The sequence below is a fragment of the Ahaetulla prasina genome, chromosome 9 (genome assembly GCF_028640845.1).
Source record: "Ahaetulla prasina isolate Xishuangbanna chromosome 9, ASM2864084v1, whole genome shotgun sequence".
Taxonomy (NCBI): domain Eukaryota; kingdom Metazoa; phylum Chordata; class Lepidosauria; order Squamata; family Colubridae; genus Ahaetulla; species Ahaetulla prasina.
The window spans coordinates 23,490,011-23,507,994 of NC_080547.1; the positions used below are offsets into that span (position 1 = coordinate 23,490,011).

The following is a 17,984-nucleotide window of genomic DNA, read 5'->3' on the forward strand; positions in this document are numbered from 1 at the left end:
AGCTCCTAAAATTCTGCAGCCAGCATGGTTACTGTTGAGGATTCTAGAATCGTAGTACATACCATATTTTTCGGAGTATAAGATGTTCCGGACTATAAGATGCACCTACCTTTTTGGGGGAGGAAAACAAGAAAAAAACATTTCTGCCTTTGCCTCCCAGCATCCATACGGTATTCATCTGGCCCATTCACCGCCATGGCCAGTTTGCCGCCACCTGTTTGCCTTCGGCGCGGCCCATTCACTGCATCTTTTTCACTGCCGGCAAGGCCCATTCGCCAGGGCCTGTTTGCTGGTGCCCGTTCACCACTGCCACCACCCATTCAACACAGCCCATTTGCCACCGCCGATCCCCGCTGCCTAGAACTGGGTGAAAATGCGACGCGCAGAGGCTAAAAACGGGGCATGCGAAGGCTGAAAATGTGATGCACCGAAAACAGCCAAGGGGTGGGAGTGGGCAGGGCTTTGGCAACATTTGGTGTATAAGACGCACCACAATTTTCACCAACTTTTAGGAGGGGAAGTGCATCTTGTACTCCGAAAAGTATGGTACATCTGAAGGGTACTCATGTTATGGAAGTGATCTATGATGCAATCTTCTTCACTGTTTGCTACCCAAAGCAACAGACTTTCAAAGCCTCTGTAAAGGCATGGATACATTTTGGAAAATGCTATTATAAAGTTTTCAAGCAGATTAATTATTATTATTTTTCTCTAAAGGTTTAAGCAGGATTCTAAAAACACGAGGAGAGATGGTTGCCAATAGAACTGTAGACTGGGCCTTAGCAGAGTATATGGCATTTGGCTCTCTTCTTAAAGAAGGAATCCATATTCGGCTGAGTGGACAAGATGTTGAAAGAGGAACATTCAGGTAAAGTGTGTTGATTGTACATGGGCAGTCTTTCTTTAACCAATACACGACTTTAGTGAAAATCCATAAGATTTGGGGGCAAATGCAGAATGTCAAAGATAGCATTATCTTCAGCTTAGGCCAGTGGTAGTCAACCTGGTCCCTACCGCCCACTAGTGGGCGTTCCCGCTTTCATGGTGGGCAATAGGGGTTTTGTCCGAGACTGAAGCACTTTCCTTTTTTTCAATTTAATTGACTTTTTAAAAAAATTTCATAGCATTATTTAAAAACATTTTCATTAGGTTTTCATAAAATTCCCCATGACAATTTAAATTTCTGAAAATATACTATTTGTGTCACCCATGCATAAGTTTAGTTCACGTTACATAAGTGAAACTAAATGGCGCTATAGTGCAACCGCAAACAAAAGAGCCTCGTCCCAGAATAGCTCGTGCATCTCCCCCCACACCACCCAGCTGTAACAGGCAAGCAGAGCTGGTAGCCGGCGCCCCACCCCCAAACCCAATCCACGATGCGTGAGAGGCATGCGCAGACGACAATACATGGCACATTACTGTGGAACCTGTGGGCGGTTAGAAAATTTTACTACTAACAGAGATACAAAAGTGGGCGGTAGGTATAAAAAGGGCAGCCAGAGATGTATCTTTGTATCTCCCTTCTAGGACCTGTAATGGGACATCAAAACAAGTCAATGTAAATGTTATCCTACATTTAGGAAATGAAATTTCATTTAGGTATCTAGCTGATCTAAGGAGAGTGACAAATTGGTCAGGAATATATATTTAAAGAAACATGATGGATCTAAATGTATATCAGTTTCCAAATGTACAAAGTGGGGTTATTAAAAATCCAGAAGCACCATTTTTTTCCTATTGCTTTAGAAATGACAAAAGGTTGCCAGTAAGGATCCAAGATATCAGACCTACAAGGGCAAAGTATACTTTGACCAGTACGTGAAGGTGTAACCAAGTAGTAATCTCAATCCTCATTACAGACGTGTTTGAGACCCAGCAGTGAACTTGAAATATGTTCCTAAGAAATTGGAGTATAACTCTTTTTAGAGGATCAACGGTGTTTCATATTTAACACTTGGCATGCAGCTGGGATGAATCAGGCCCTTTTATTATAGAAAATTATTGCAAAGTGGCTGTGGCTGACTATTTTGTGCTACATATTCTCTGTGCGTTGTGCTTGAGATTGTGGGATGGAAAACTATGCTTATGTATTTTAACAATTTAGGCCATTCAATAGAATGATTACTTAGAGTCCAAATACGATGGCATTTCAAAAAGACCACCACTTTGGTCTTTTTGTAATTCATTTCCCGAACCAAAACTGGAAATAATTGAGCAGCCGTCATAGGCCTGTCAGGGAAATTAATGCGATATTATCAATAGAATTGAAATATGTTTCTTGGCTAGTTTTAGTGAATGATGAGAGAAGTAATTAATCATGGCAACTAGTGCATTAATATAATAATTAAACAACGATGGGGTAAGAATATTGCCTTGTCTATGTCCTCTGTCTCACTGGTATAGTATTTTTTGGAGCTTTGTTTAACTTTTATGGGACTTTTATTATAGAAATTGCAGTATAGATTAGTAGTCTCAGCCTTCTGTCTACAGAAGAATTTTGCAATTTCAAAGCTGCTTTGAAGTCTATGACAGCTGTATAGCGTGAGGCCCGTGGTTTGGAGAAGTACTTTTCTGCCAGAGATTTAAATAAAATTTTCACTTGTATTCTTATCCAGCCATCGGCACCATGTCTTGCATGATCAGAATGTTGACAAGAGAACCTGTATTCCCATGAATCATCTCTGGCCAAATCAAGCTCCTTACACTGTCTGCAATAGTTCTCTCTCAGAATATGGAGTCTTGGGTATGTCTTTTCCCTACTAAAACTTAAAGGAGTTATGTAAACTTGATTTTTAAGCCTATTTCTCCCTGATAATCTTCCTCCCCCCAAAAAAGCTTTCCATTTCTATCAATGCAGGATTTGAGCTGGGCTTTGCTATGGCCAGTCCCAATGCTTTGGTGGTTTGGGAAGCTCAATTTGGCGACTTCCACAATACAGCTCAGTGTATCATCGACCAGTTCATCTGCTCTGGGCAGGCCAAATGGGTGAGGCAGAATGGCATTGTACTACTACTTCCCCATGGCATGGAAGGCATGGTAAGGAAACATTTGTGTTGTTTTCTCTTTTTTTTTTAATTTTTCTTAAACAAACCACATACAAATTATTTTTGAACAAGATATCAGTCAGGTATATAATTAAACCCAATTCAATTTTCACCCCCTCAAAATATAATCTATCCAATGTATTTCCCTTTCCCCCTTAAAATTTTATTATTTGCACATTTCTATTTATAAAATCTGTTTTCGCCCCTTATCCTGAAATTAACACTTAAATCTAGCCTAGTCCCCACATTCTTGCCCTCTTTTTATCCCTCCCTTCTACATTAAAAAAAAAACATAAGTTCCCCACCACAAATTTCTTTCTTAATTCTTATATTCCACAAAACCAAAACAGTAATTATCCCTAATTTTATCAAAAAACAAAACGATAACAAAAACTAAAAGAAACAAGGTAGTATCTATAAAATTCTTTCCTACTTCAATTCTCACCTTTTAATTTAAAAAAAAGGTCTCCCATCACTTGTTTATTCCATACCAAAAAAGAGAAAGTAACATATAAAACAAAATAGACTCTAAAAAGCTCTCTCCTACATTTAGTTCTCGCCTTTCAATTTCATAAAAAATCTCCCATCACTTATTATTTCATCCTTAATCTTTAAAATACCTTGTTATGAATCATCATATTTTCATATTCAAATAACATAACATAACATAACATAACAACAGAGTTGGAAGGGACCTTGGAGGCCTTCTAGTCCAACCCCCTGCCCAGGCAGGAAACCCTACACCATCTCAGTCAGATGGTTATCCAACATTTTCTTAAAAATTTCCAGTGTTGGAGCATTCACAACTTCTGCAGGCAAGTCGTTCCACTTATTAATTGTTCTAACTGTCAGGAAATTTCTCCTTAGTTCTAAGTTGCTTCTTTCTTTGATCAGTTTCCACCCATTGCTTCTTGTTCTGCCCTCAGGTGCTTTGGTGAACAGCCTGACTCCCTCTTCTTTGTGGCAGCCCCTAAGATATTGGAACACAGCTATCATGTCTCCCCTAGTCCTTCTTTTTGTTAAACTAGACATACCCAGTTCCTGCAACCATTCTTCATATGTTTTAGCCTCCAGTCCCCTAATAAATTCTATTCATATCTGTAATTTAATTGCCATTCTTTTCTTATTCTGTCAATTTCAACATTGTCTTATTCTTAATAAAAGAGAAGATAAAAAGGAGCAAATATTTCTCGTCTCTCAAATGCTTTCATGCTTATATTTATATTCTATTAAAAGTTTTATCTCAAATCACTTCAGCTTAACTGCATATGCTTAAAAAAATTCATATTTTCTTAGCTCAATTTCTTGAAACTCCTTTCCCTCTTTTCCCTCCTTATAATCTCTAATAATCTTTATACAAACTTTAGCTGTATATTGTAACACAAATTTTCCCTTTTTTATTATTATTCCTCGTCATTGGTGCAAGCAGCTCATTATCTTTTCTTAAATCATTATTAATATTTCAGTTTGTAGTTATTCCTTTTGTTCTTCGCTTAGATGTTATTTATCTATTTTTCTTGTTGCCAGTTGTTCTCTGCTTTGTTCTTGAACGTTATGAGTCTTAAAGATCAAGCAGCTGGTTGATAGAATCCTCCCTTGAAACTCTTCCATGGTCGCAGAGATTTTCCAATCTTGTATTTCATCTTCTGCCTTTAGATGTCACCCTTTAGTCTACAGTTACAATTCACAATTAACAAAGTATCCATTTTGTTTCTGTAATACAGAGCCGCACCTCTTTTGTTTCAATTTGTTTCCCTTTTTATCCAATTTGTCCTATTTGAAATAAATAGTTTGAATTTGATCCTTTGCTTGCTCCAAATATGTAGAAAATAGAGGAAATAGGAGATGTTCAATTAAAATCCAATTTTAAATCCTTCTTTAGTTCCTTTCTTTTTTCTCCTTATATGTGATCTTTAATTAGTCAATAAAATTCTCCAAATTTTAATTAATTAAAAGTCTTATATTACACTGCTCTAGACTTCCATTCCAAGCCAAATTTGTCAGGTTTCAGCTATTTAATTATTTCCTTCCGGTTTCATTTGTCACGACGCTGTCCACGTCTCCCTCTTTTGTGTTGTTTTCTAATAAGTCTCCTTTTACCTGCCTGATAAGGTGGATTTAGACTTAATATCTATGTTTAGATGGTGTTAAATTACCGGTAGATCCTACATATAGATTTGCCCTGCATTGAAAATTCTTGCATATGTTGAAGTAATTAAAAGCATTAAAGCCTGGGTCAGCATAACAAAATTGAAAATAAGAAATATTAACTTTTGTTCCAATATTACAACATGTTCTAATAGCACATTGGAAAAGTGCCCAATAGTGCATATTAGAATTTGGGGGTTGGGATTTAGATTTATTTCTTTATTGCTTTTTTATTGTTTTTTACATCTTCCTGTTCAGCGTTTCAGAGCCATCATACATTGGCTGATTCCTCATTTACCTCTAGCAAGATAGAGCAAGCTAAGGGAAAAAATAACTGGCCCAAAGTCCTCCAGCTAATTCCATTATCAAGAGAGGAACATGGTTCTCCCTGCTTTGTATCCAGTTACTTTAACCATTGCTCTACAGCAATCCTCTTTCTAGAAGAAATGCTCAGTTTTGCCTCAATGTCCTCTTTAGTCAAGGAAAAGCCATTACTCAAGAAAGTCTCATATATGTTTGCAGGGCCCTGAGCATTCTTCTGCTCGACCAGAACGATTCTTACAAATGTGCAATGATGATCCAGATGTCTTCCCGGTGAGTTGGCTGTGAGTGCATGTTGGCCACACCTTTCTTCTGTCCACACGACCCTTAGCCAGATTTCTGAGAATGCTGAGAATAGTTTTGGGGGAGGGCGGGATAAGTCCAGTATCAGCTTGTTGTAGACTGAATGGCTCCTCCATGTGTCCCTGAACACCTCAATACTGTACTTCACGGTAATCAACCTGACATAGGAAGGATGCAAATTGGAGCCCCCAATCCAACATCCAATCTCTTTAAAAAGTGTCAGAGATTATTAGCAGTTTGAGATGGGTAATGTAAGAATTATAAAACATAATGCTTACAAAGAAAAAAATCCTCCTCAAAATATCTGGCCTACCATAATTCGGCTCTCACCCCACCCTGTTTCAGCTGTCTTGCTTCCTCACACCTTTTAAGGGGAACCTCCTTCCCTAGTCCCAGAGATGTATTTCACAGTTGATTTTCAGGTTCTTTGACCACTTTGGCAATGCATGCAATTCTTCTACCTTTCTGAATTCCGTCATTGTTTTCCTACAGAAACTAGATGACTTTGATGTGCGCCAGCTGTACGACTGCAATTGGATTGTGGTAAACTGCTCCACTCCAGCAAACTTTTTCCACGTTATGCGGAGGCAGATACTTCTCCCCTTCCGGAAACCAGTCAGTATGAAGAATTACTTCCTTAGTACAAAGAGGGACATGGGTTCTTCCTTCCCATATTAGCTTCTTAGCTTTAATTAGACTCCGAAGTAAAGTAGAAAGTGGCATATGATAAATTGTGAAACAATTCTGAACTTAACAGTAGTCAAAGAAAAACACTCTGGTGGATGGGAGAACTGTAAACTAAGATTAATTTGCAAAGAGCCTATTTTGCTTGGTAGATTTTGACTATCCTGCTAGTTCTGTTCCTCGGCATTTTTTACAGTACTCTGTTCATCACCCAGGAGTTCTCTTTACAATAAAAGCCAGTGGGCAAATGTTTTCATTTCCTCATTGAACTTTATGCCACATACATATTCTTGCCTAGAAAAGGTTGATTAGCTAGTCATAACTGATATGCTCTACTGAATATTAATATCTTAGTTTTTAGGCAAATTATTTTAAATTGTATCTTACAAAATATTATAACCCAATGATCCTGGAGCTCTTGTTTTTCTGGCTGATGAAAAGAACATTTTTTTAGAGCAGTTAAACTGAGTGGCAGATAATGAAGTATCAAATACAAGTCGTCCTTGCTTAACAACCCTAATTGGGATCAGAATTTCTGTTGTTAAGAGATGCAGTCCTTAGGTGAAACATCAAGACTTAGAGGTGCTTAGAGGTGATAATTTTAATAGTTCCAGTTGCATTTGTTAGGCCAAGACCTCATACTTCTCTGTATTGATGGAGACAGCAGCTAGGAATGGGTTGCGCTCTGTTCAGACGAAGGACTGAGCCTGTCAAAAGTTGTTAAGTCCCACCCTTGTTGCCAGGGGCTCCCAGCTTTTGGCTCAGTCCTTCAGATATATTGGATATATTGGAATTTTCTCCTCCATTTCTGGCTGTTATTTCACCTTTCTCTTTCTTGGAATTCCCTCTCATATTGTCTGCAATTCGTGAGTAAATTCCAGAGATTCCCTCCCTTGGGTTGGAGCTCGGGGGGAGGGTCTCAGTGGCAAGGCTTCAGCCCTGCCATTTTTGGCCACGGCAGGCAGTTACAGCCTGTTTAATTCCTTGTGGAGTGACTATCGTCCCAGGAGGCATTGGAGGAAATTGTTATCTCGATTGAGGAGGTTTGTAGGAGCTTCGCGCTCCAAAGAGTACCTTAATAACGCTGCAGGAGCTTCGCACTCTACTTCTGCCTAAAAGAATCGCGTCAGGAGCTTCGCACTCCCTGAGGGCTTGACAGGCAGCCATTTTGCTTCCCCATTCCATTCAGGAGCCTAGCGTTTCCTGAAGGCTAATTGGGTGGCCGTTAGGGTCATCTCACAGCCTCCCGATTTGCTGCATTTGACATCCTCGCTGCGGTTAGCCCTTATCAGGCTCAGTGTGCTAAAACACGCTCTCCCAGTTGACATGGGATCGCTGTTTCATGAGTCATTTGCTCCCTACTTCCAAACTTCGAACGGGTGGCCATTATCCTTAGTGCCTCTTGCACAGTCTCAGATGAGCGATGCCCTTCAGGAGCTTAGCGCGCCATTGCCAATTCTAATTCTCGCTCAGGACTAGAGCTGTTGTGACTCCAGCCCCCGAACCTGGCCCCATGCCCAAAAGTGACTCCGAGAGTGAGGGGGAAGGGCCGGTAAGGCTTACCTCGGGAGCACCGATTCCTTTGGCCCTGCTCCAGGGGCCAGAATCAGACCAGTCAGAGGACGTAATGAGGCCGTCATCCCCTGATTCCTCCCTTCCTCAGGCTACGCCTTCAGATCCAGCTGACAATAATAATAATCAAGCTTGGATTGACCCGTGCTTAGAAGATTAGAGAGGCGGCATCATCAAAGGGAAGGGTGGGGCAGGAGCCCCACCCCACAGGATATATAAGGAGCTTTGGGACTGCTCTCACTCCACGGGAAGCAAAAGTTTAGCTGAACCGTTTCAAAAAGAGCTGAAAGTCTTGTTACGTGAGTCATTTGTTTGAACTTTGGCAGGCAGCTGCGATTTCTCTGCCAGGACTGATAAGAGCCGTGAATCCACTGGCTGAAGGCCAGCTCGTTAATCCGAAATGGGGAAGGAGACAGAACAAGAGCTGCCTTTATACTAGCAGCCCCTTTGGGTCTGCACCCTATGAATCCAGGGCCTGGGAGGTTCAAGAGCCTCGTGCTCTGATTGCAGCCTTTTGTTCCAACTGGACGGGCGTGACAGCCATTTGGCACAACTGGGCATACACAGTATCAGTTTTTCCTACCCTTTCCAAGGGTTCTGGACCACTATTTGTCACACCATCTGGTGTGATAATTACCTGTCTAGTGATTCCCTTACAGTGGCACACAATGCCCAAAGCGCATTGTGTTAGTTCAGAATGCGGCTGCGCGGGTGATAGAGGGAGCCCCTCGTGGCTCCCATGTGACACCTCTCCTGCGCAGACTGCACTGGCTACCTGTGGCCTTCCAGGTGCGCTTCAAGGTTTTGGTAACTATCTTTAAAGCGCTCCATGGCATAGGACCGGGCTATTTACGGGACTACCTGCTGCTACCGAATACCTCTCACCGACCCGTGCGCTCTCACAGAGGGGGACTCCTCAGGGTGCCGTCTGCTAGACAGTGTTGTTTGGCGACACCCAGGGGAAGGGCCTTCTCTGTGGGGGTTCCCACCCTCTGGAACGAACTCCCCCCAGGACTTCGTCAACTTCCGGATCTCCGAACCTTCCGCCGCGAGCTTAAAACATATTTATTCATCTGCGCAGGACTGGACCAGATTTTAAATTTATATTGGTTTTAATGGGTTTTATTATTTATATTGTTCTTTTTAATTATTTGGCTGTGTAGAATAAGTTTTTTAATTGATATTTTATTCTGTATTTATATGTACTTTTTTATTTGCCTGTGAACCGCCCTGAGTTCCTTGGGAGATAGGGCAGTATACAAATACGATAAATAAATAAATTATAAATCTAAGCGGGGAGTGACTGCGACAGATGACGGTCCTGACTCCAACAAGCCGGCTCATGATCAGGCCTTACCTGTGTCTGGCTCCTCCGCAGTGAGGAGCCAAATTACTTCCCTCCAGCATCATAAAACTGACAAACGCAGTCAGGCAGCCCTGCGGGATGAACGCCGCAGGGATCAAGCATGACAGAAAATCTGTCACAAGGCAACTAAATCATCCTTACAACTGCCGCCCAAGGATAGTTCCCGTGATTTGGCCAGAACAGCTCCACGTCCACGGTCTCCTGGAGGCACCTCAGATCAGGTGTCATTACAGGATTGCCCCGTGCCTATTCCAACGGCCGACTTGTGGGGCCCACATCTTGCTCCAGTTGCACCAGCCCAACCTGCCTTCCAGGCTTCCGATCGGCCAACCGTGATGGATCATGGGGCTTCCTTACTTGACAACCTTCAGGATATTCTGGCCAGGGCTATCCAGCAGAGTCTGGCGGCAACCTTTCTGAATCAACTCGGACGAGTGTCCCCAGCTTTGTCAGTGGCTTCTGAGTCACACTACCATCCCAGTGTGGAAGACTTTCATTTAGGAAGACTGCCATCCATCACTAGGCGAGGACATTCACCGCCACGAGCACGACCTTTCTGATGATGAAGGTCTTTTGCCAGAGCAACCGGCATTTACTGGCCTTTTTTAGCCTGCGGTTTTCAAGTCTTTGTTGTTTAAGGCTACCAATGTCATTGGGTTAGGGAGCTCTCTGGAGTGGGAGGTTCCTTCTACTTCTAAAGGTCCCTCAGAATCTCTGTTTTCGGAGCCTAGCAAGTCATTCCCACTTCCACCATGTTCATCAATGTCGTCCAGAAGCAATGGGCGGTGCCCAGATCTGCCCCTCTGCCTTCATTGGGTGACCATCATTTTTTCAATGTGGCCCTGGAATTGGAATTGATTCTCCAAGTTCCATCAGTAGACCCTCCAGTTGCAGCTCTGTTGCCCAATTCCACCATCCCAGGTGAGCCAAAAGAGGGCTTACGACCTGAGGAGTGTCGATCTGATCAATCTTTACAGCGAGTTCATCAAGGAGCAGTGTGAGTGATTAGGTTGGCATCTACGGCCTCTTTCTTCAATAGAGCAACATTGGTCTGGCTTCAACAACTTTGCAACAAGTTGCCATCTGAGGACACACGACTACAACAAGATTTGAACAAAATAATAGCAGCGGTTCAATTTTCTGCAGATGCAACATTGAATTCAGCGCACTTCACCTCCAAGTCAATGGCTGTGGCGGTAGCGACCTGTCACTGGCTGGCGGATGCGCACCATAAGTAGCACCTGGCTTGGCTCCATTTGCCAGAGTCAACTTATTTGGGCCTGCCTTAGAACTACTGCTTGTGGAGACTAAGGACAAGAGGAAGATTTTGCCAAGCGCTCAACACAAGGCCGAGTTCCGTTATTCTACTCCTTACCGCAGGCCTCAGTTTAGGGCATCTGACTGGGGAGCTGCCCATTCTCATGTGATACCCTCCTTTGGAGCTAGACAGCGAGGTCAGCCTGACAGGCTGGCCCAAGGTAAAACTTTTCAGGACAGCAGCCCTTTCCGGCGTCAGCGATAATTACAGGTCTGACTCTCCCATTGGGGGCAGATTTGCTCTCTTTGCCGACCGGTGGGACCAACTTACTTCAGGAAAAGGTTCTTCCCCAACGAAGGTCCAGGTTCCACCCAGGGTCAGAAGATCCCTCATCTGGTGGTGATTTCCAAAGGACAGCTGTTCCACAAGCCTTCTCGGCTGGTACTGATGACAGATGTCAGTCTCGTTGGTTGGGGGGCACATCTCCAGTCGCAGGTCACTCAGGGCCATTGGTCAGGTCGCAATCTGCAACACATCATCAATTGGCTGGTGCTACGATCCGTCTTTCTTGCCCTTCGACACTTTCGACAGCTGGTCACGGACCACCACGTGTTGGTACTTACCAACAATGTGATCACGAAGGCGCATATAAATCGTCAGAGGGGAACCAGATTGTCAAGTCTAATGTTGGAGGTCAGAAGACTGTGTCACCATCTCCGTTCGCTGATGGTGGAACACATCTCCAGGGTATCCAACGTGCAGGCAGACTGGCTTAGCTATCGAGCCATTGACCACATGGAGTGGCACTTGCACTCTTTTGACAGATGATGGACTGCTTCGGCCTCCCGGAAGTGGATTTATTTGCTACCCCGGAGAATGCACAGCTTCCACACTTTTATGCCCGCTTTCCAGCTCCAGAACCCATGGCCTCGGGGGCTAATTTATGCTTTCCCCACGTTGCCGTTAATCCCAAAGGTGGTACAAAAGATTCTGCAGGAGAAAGCGGAGGTCTTTTTGTCGCCCTGCATTGGCCCTGACGAGCTTGGTTTGCCGATCTCATGACCCTGTCAATAGCAGGAGGAGAATTTCTCAGGCCATTGCTCCCCTCAGCCAGGGGACATTGGTTCACCCGGACTCTCAATGGCTCCAACTGACCATCTGGCGATTGAGTGGCACGCTCTGAGTGGAGTCCTCCTTTCCTCCAGGGTTATCCGGACTATTCAAGCTTCTCAGAGGCCGGCCATGGAACATATTTATTCTGTCACTTGGCGGGCCTTTTGCTCATGGTGTGACTGGGCATCAATTTCTCCTCTACAGGCATTAATCGCCCAGATCCTGGAATTCCTTCAGGACGGACTCAATTGTGGCCTCTTGCCAAATACTATTTGTCGGCAGGTGGCGGCATTATCTTCTGTCCTGACTTGTGGGTCACTTTCTTCCTTATCCCAGTATCCCACCATCCAACGGTTTCTGAAAGGGGCTGCTAACTTATGTCCTCCTGTCGTGCACAGGTATCCCACCTGGGATCTCTCTATCGTCCTGAACTCTCTTACAGGAGCTCCATACAAGCCTTTATGAACAACCAGCCTTTGCCTGTTGACCTTCTTGGTGGCGATCACTTCGGCCAGGAGGATTTTGGAGATTGCTGCCCTCTCCGTTTGCAGTGACCTGTGTGTTTTTCACGCCGACCAAGTCATTCTTCACCTTGATCTGTCTTTCATCCCCAAAATCAATACTCCATTCCATGTTGATTTGGGAGTTGATTCTTCCCAATTTTTGCCCCAATCCAGCCCACCCTTTGGAAAGGCGCCGGCATTCCCCGGACCTCCGGCGGGCACTTCGTATCTACCTAAAGAGAACTGCAGACCTCCGCCCAACGGAGTCGTTATTTGTTTCCTTTACTCCAATCTCTTTGGGTTCTTGAGTTAGTCCATCCACTGTTGGCCAGTGAATTCATCAGACTATAACCAAGGCTTATGAACTGCGTTCCCTGCCGCGGCCTACCTGCCTGACAGCGCATTCCACCCGCAGCGCAGCTACATCAGCAGCCTGGGCCACGCAGGCGTCTTTGCTTGAAATATGCAGGGCAGCTACTTGGACTTCCCCTTCACCCTTTATTAAACACTATAAGTTAGATCAATTTGCCTCAGCTGAGGTGGCATTTGGCCACAGAGTACTGCAAAGGGTTCATACCAGTGGGGAGTCCCTGGACCAAACTAGGGCCCACCCGTAGTTTGGGACAGCAAGCTTTGGTATGTCGCATTTCTGGCTGCTGTCTCCACCAATACGGAGAAGGGGCATTGGTTTTTACCTGACACACGCCTTCTCATTGAGTGGAGACATCAGCCAGCCCCTTCCTTGGTTGTCTGGTCTTCCTTTCTGTTTCTCCTTTATTCCACACATCAAGTCTGTTTATTCATCTTCGCTGTAAGCTGGGAGCCCCTGGCAACAAGGGCGGGACTTAACAACTTTTGACAGGCTCAGTCCTTCATCTGAACAAAGCACAACCCATTCCTGGCTGCTGTCTCCATTCAACAAGAAGGTGCGTGTCAGGTAAGAACCAATGCCCCTTCTCCTGTCCTGCTATTCTCACCTTCACTTGAACTCTCCCCATTCACCTATCTATCCCCCATTCCTGCCACCTTGTCACCTCTGCTACCCTGCATCTACCACCCCTGCTGTCCTTCCTCCCTGCACTCCATTGCCCCTGCTGTTCCTGTTCCCTCTGCTGCTCCTACCAGCCTGACTTGCATTTCCCTTGCCACAGCTGATTTTCACCATTTTCTTTTTCCTGCTGCTGATGTGGTATGCCCGCAGCTGCCTACAGCTGCTTCATGAAGGGCCAAACTGGGTGCATCTCATTAAGGAAGGAGATGCAAAACCAACTGTGGGCAGCAAGGGCAGTAGAGTGCAGAGCCATGGGGGTGCAGGGCAGCTAGGGTGGCAAAGTGCAGACAGTCAAAAGGGCAGAGCTGAAGGAGGGGTAAGCAAGTATGAAAAATTACTTTGCTCTGGTATATAACATCATCTGGTTGTGTACCTGGCATTTCTTTTTGGTCAATGTTCTCTTAGAAACACTGAGTGCAGTTCTGATGATGTTCAAAAACAGAACCTTAGAATAATTAACTTTGGATTATTGTTCTTTCATTAAATTCTGAACACTTCCATTCTTACACCTCAATATTAATTTGGGCTATGTTCCCCTGGCCCCCTCTCTCCCTCCCTTCCACTCTCTTTCTTTAGCTGATAGTCTTCACTCCAAAATCCTTGTTGCGTCACCCTGAAGCTCGGTCCAGCTTTGATGAAATGCTGGCAGGTACAGTAGACTTGGGATCAGGGCTAGGGAGGAATGTCTTCTTTGGTAGAAGGGAAGATGTGACTGAACAATTAGGCAAGGAAATTCTTGAAGTTCAACATAAGGCCACAAAGACAAGTCTGCCTGCCTGCCTTCCTAAAGTTCTGTTAACCTTCATAGGAGCAGAGTCTGTTTTAGATGTCTGGGTCTTCTCTGCTAGGAAAAATAATCACTATCACTAAATGATACCCAGAGAAAGAGCTCATATGTTGCAAAATAGTTGGAGCTGTCATTTGTCTCTGACTCAGGCCTTGAAACATTGGTTTTAGGTCATAAATTTTGTGGTGGTGTTCCTCCAAGGGGCAGCACAGCACTTTGCTTTTGACTTGGAGTCTCCTGTGAAGAAAGACATGAGCAGGGAGTAGTGCTCGGTTGCTACTTGTACTTGACAAAAGTTTCGAAGTAGGAGCTGTAGTACTCCAACAATTACAATTAATCTTGATATTTTAAAAAACTGCATGGCATCATGTGTGGTTTCTGTCAACAAAATCAGGTATTTATGGAAAAGATTCCCTGCTATTCTGCCCTTTGTAAACTTCCTCATATTTGTCCCCTTCCTCTTTTTTATAAACTATTTTATAAACTCCTTGGAGCAGATTTTACTATGTACACTGATGTATAACAAAAAGTAATAACTTCCACTTCTTTCCAGGTACCCATTTCCAGCGTATCATCCCAGACACTAGTCTGGCAGCACAGAATCCAGAACAAGTCAAACGAGTTCTCTTCTGCACTGGTAAACTTTATTATGAACTTATTCGAGAGCGGAAGATGCGGAATATGGAAGCAGATGTGGCCATCACAAGGGTAGAGCAGGTAGGGCTTTTGTGGGAATGGTATTGTTGATTTACAAAAGTAGGACTCCTGCGTGCTTTTTGAGCTTTGAACAATAAGTATTTTGAAGCTCAATAGAATTTTATGAACAGGAAGCTAAAGAATTCCACACTGGTACTAAGTCTTGACTAAGTCTTCCACTGGCAAAAGTAAAATGTAACTATCAGGCATGTTCTACTCCTCTAGCTTTGTTTGGTGGATTACAGTTCTGAAGTAGAGTCAGGCCTTATGAATTGTCTCTTCATTCCTCCTAGCAAGTGAGCCAAGGTTAAAGTATGAGTGATCTGACTTTGCCTGCAGAATATTTGGATTAGGCCCAATTTATTACTAAATGAAAATCCTTTATTGGCCTTAACAACCTTGGCCTTAAATTTCTGGTATATTACTCAGTCCCCTTTTTTTTCTTTTTAACTCTAAAAGTATCTTATGGATTAAATGCTTGTTTTTCCATTTCCCCATGGAGCTCGTGAACCAGACTGACCTTTTTTTAAATTTTCCTACTGCAATTTGTTTATAAAGATAGAATGCTGAAAATTGTTCATAATAAACCCGAGGCCTTTTCTTTCTAGCTGTCTCCATTCCCTTTTGACCTCCTGCTGAAGGAATTCCATAAATACCCCAATGCAGACCTAGCTTGGTGTCAAGAAGAGCACAAAAACCAAGGCTATTATGATTACGTGAAGCCTAGACTCCGCACAACCATTGACCGTGCAAAGCCAGTGTGGTAAGGGGCTTCTTCGGCTACTCTGATAGAGGGATAGGTTTATATAGTTGCTCTGGCACAATCAGTCCGATCTCAGTGAGAGTACAGGAGTGGTCTGTTCTAGGAAAAGAGGAAAAGAAGCAACGCAGAAGGTCTCAATAGCACAGGCTTTCTTTTTGGGCACCAACAGTCCCTCAAATCCTGTACATGCTAGTAAAATTTAACAATTTAAGCACGATGTAACATTGATTCCCAATGGAAAGCCAAGTGGGTCGCTGAACACCCAGACATAGGAAAACAAATGATCTCACAAAAAAGATGCCAGGCTTTGAACTACCACGTCAGCAGTGGATAGTCCTAAATAGGATTCGCATCTCACATGGCGTCTGCTCTCTGTATAAATGAGGCCTAGCATCCTCCCCTCAGTGTGACTGTGGGGTCCCACGTCAAATTGTAGATCACATTTTGACCAGCTGTAAGCTGAAGGCATATACCAGTCCATGGTTTTTTTTAATATAAATTTATTTATTTTATTTTATTTTATTTATTTACATTTATATCCTGCCCTTCTCCGAAGACTCAGGGCAGCTTATAATGATGCTGTGCTTCAATGGTTAGATGGCCTAGATACTGGTATTTGAACCCAGATCTTTTTAACATGGAGATCTTATTGTGTTTCATTAATTTAGGTGAAATATCAATATATATTGCTATATGATAGGTCATATACGGTGGTGGGGGATAGAGCAGCAATTGCAAACAAGCAATTGTGTCTCTGCTTTTCTCCCTTTAGGTATGCTGGGCGAGAACCTGCTGCTGCCCCGGCAACAGGCAACAAAAAGAATCACTTGACCGAACTACAACGCTTGCTGGACACGGCCTTCAACCTCGACTCTTTCAAGGACTTGTCTTAGATACATCTCGACCTTAGTTCTGTCCCAACACCTTGTGTTTGTGGTGTTTCTATCTATCATCTCCTTTCTGTGTCTTTAACTATAGACCTTGTAAACTAACTTAAGGAGCTTGTTATTAACCTCTTCCTGCTGTTAAAAGAAGTGCCCCATCAAAACAATCCCTGTCTGAATATTTGTGTTAAGGTTTCTGAGGGTTGCGGCAGCTCAATTCTTCTGGAGCAGTGTGGGTTCACTCCTGCACAAACCCCTGGGGCTTACCTTGCTCCACTGCTCCAGGATGAGAGCTTTGAAGGGACTAATATTGGCCAACCAAAGGAACCTCTGTAGTGGATGGCTTCTAGGTAATGCCTGATTCTTGACTTTATTCCCAAAATTAATCTGGAGTTGGCACTGCTTTGTGACAAATTATGACTTTTATCCCCCATTGCACTACTCAAGGTGCATGTGATCTGGTATTGCACTTGAATTCAGTGACAATATCACCTTTCAATAATATCTCACATCTCTGACACTGAAAATCCTGGGCTCACACTGTTTTACTGCTGTTGTTTAACAATTAGCATTGTCTTCACTAGATATACCTCTTTGAGGATATTTTATGGAAATCTGGTTTCTTTTCATGAAGGAAGCAAAATAATCTGCAAGGCACGGACTCAGGTGCTTGTTTTATTAAACTAACTTTTACTAATTCAAATCACATCCTGGATGAGGGCCTGTTTGAATCTTGGCATCTAACACATCTTGTTTTACATAGTCACCATAACCATAACTATATGGACCTTCAGCTTCACCTAGCTTTTGGCTCTGACTCTGTATCTAGAAAAGAACACACTTAAAAATTCTGAAAATTCATTGGGTTCTCATGTCCCTGCTAAGAAACTTAGCTCTCTCTTTGCTTTGTCATTCTATACTCTAGTAAAAGTTGCTTCATTAGAGATTCTGTTCTGTCTCATGAGCAGAAATCTTTCCCCTCCTCTAATATTCATAGTACCCATTTCCCCCTGAATTTTAGGCAAAAGTGTGTAACCTTTGTTTTACACTCATTTAATTTAGAAGATATAATTCTTTCACAGCATTTACTTAGGGGTTTACCAATATTTTAAGAAGTACTTGTGTATATGGGAGTGACAAATTTTAAAAGTCTGAAAATCCATTTTTGGCCTGTATAATTCTTTAATTTGAACAAAGTTGGATCATAACTTTTGTCATGCCATTGACATATAGCCAAAATTTTTCAGCCATGGTTTCTATTATGCACAAGGTTTTCTGTGCATATGGATACATGGGTCAATACACATACACACATGTTATTTGCTGAAATATTTATACTTAAGGTACTTTAGGTATTATGGGCATAAACTTGTAAGCAGAGGTTAAATAGTGTTCCCTTCTGATTGGGGAAATAACTTATATTGTCTTACATTTCTGATGGGTGAAGTCAGTTACACCTGAGAGCTTAAAGAAGTTGGGAAGTAGTTC

The 17,984-nt window shown here is 43.1% G+C and overlaps 1 protein-coding gene across 4 annotated transcripts in view; it reads left to right on the forward strand.

The window, feature by feature from the left end:
• OGDH (oxoglutarate dehydrogenase) overlaps nt 1-17,202 on the forward strand; it is a 58,884-nt gene extending 41,682 nt beyond the window's left edge. For all 4 annotated transcript variants that reach the window (XM_058194142.1, XM_058194145.1, XM_058194141.1 and 1 more), the window contains 9 exons: nt 718-868; nt 2,619-2,746; nt 2,861-3,039; nt 5,718-5,789; nt 6,312-6,434; nt 13,943-14,015; nt 14,707-14,870; nt 15,458-15,612; nt 16,385-17,202. In XM_058194142.1, coding sequence (XP_058050125.1) covers nt 718-868; nt 2,619-2,746; nt 2,861-3,039; nt 5,718-5,789; nt 6,312-6,434; nt 13,943-14,015; nt 14,707-14,870; nt 15,458-15,612; nt 16,385-16,505 — 1,166 coding nt within the window. In that variant the 3' untranslated portion in view covers nt 16,506-17,202. The remainder of the gene's footprint in view (nt 1-717; nt 869-2,618; nt 2,747-2,860; nt 3,040-5,717; nt 5,790-6,311; nt 6,435-13,942; nt 14,016-14,706; nt 14,871-15,457; nt 15,613-16,384) is intronic.
• Nucleotides 17,203-17,984: the final 782 nt, after the last annotated feature.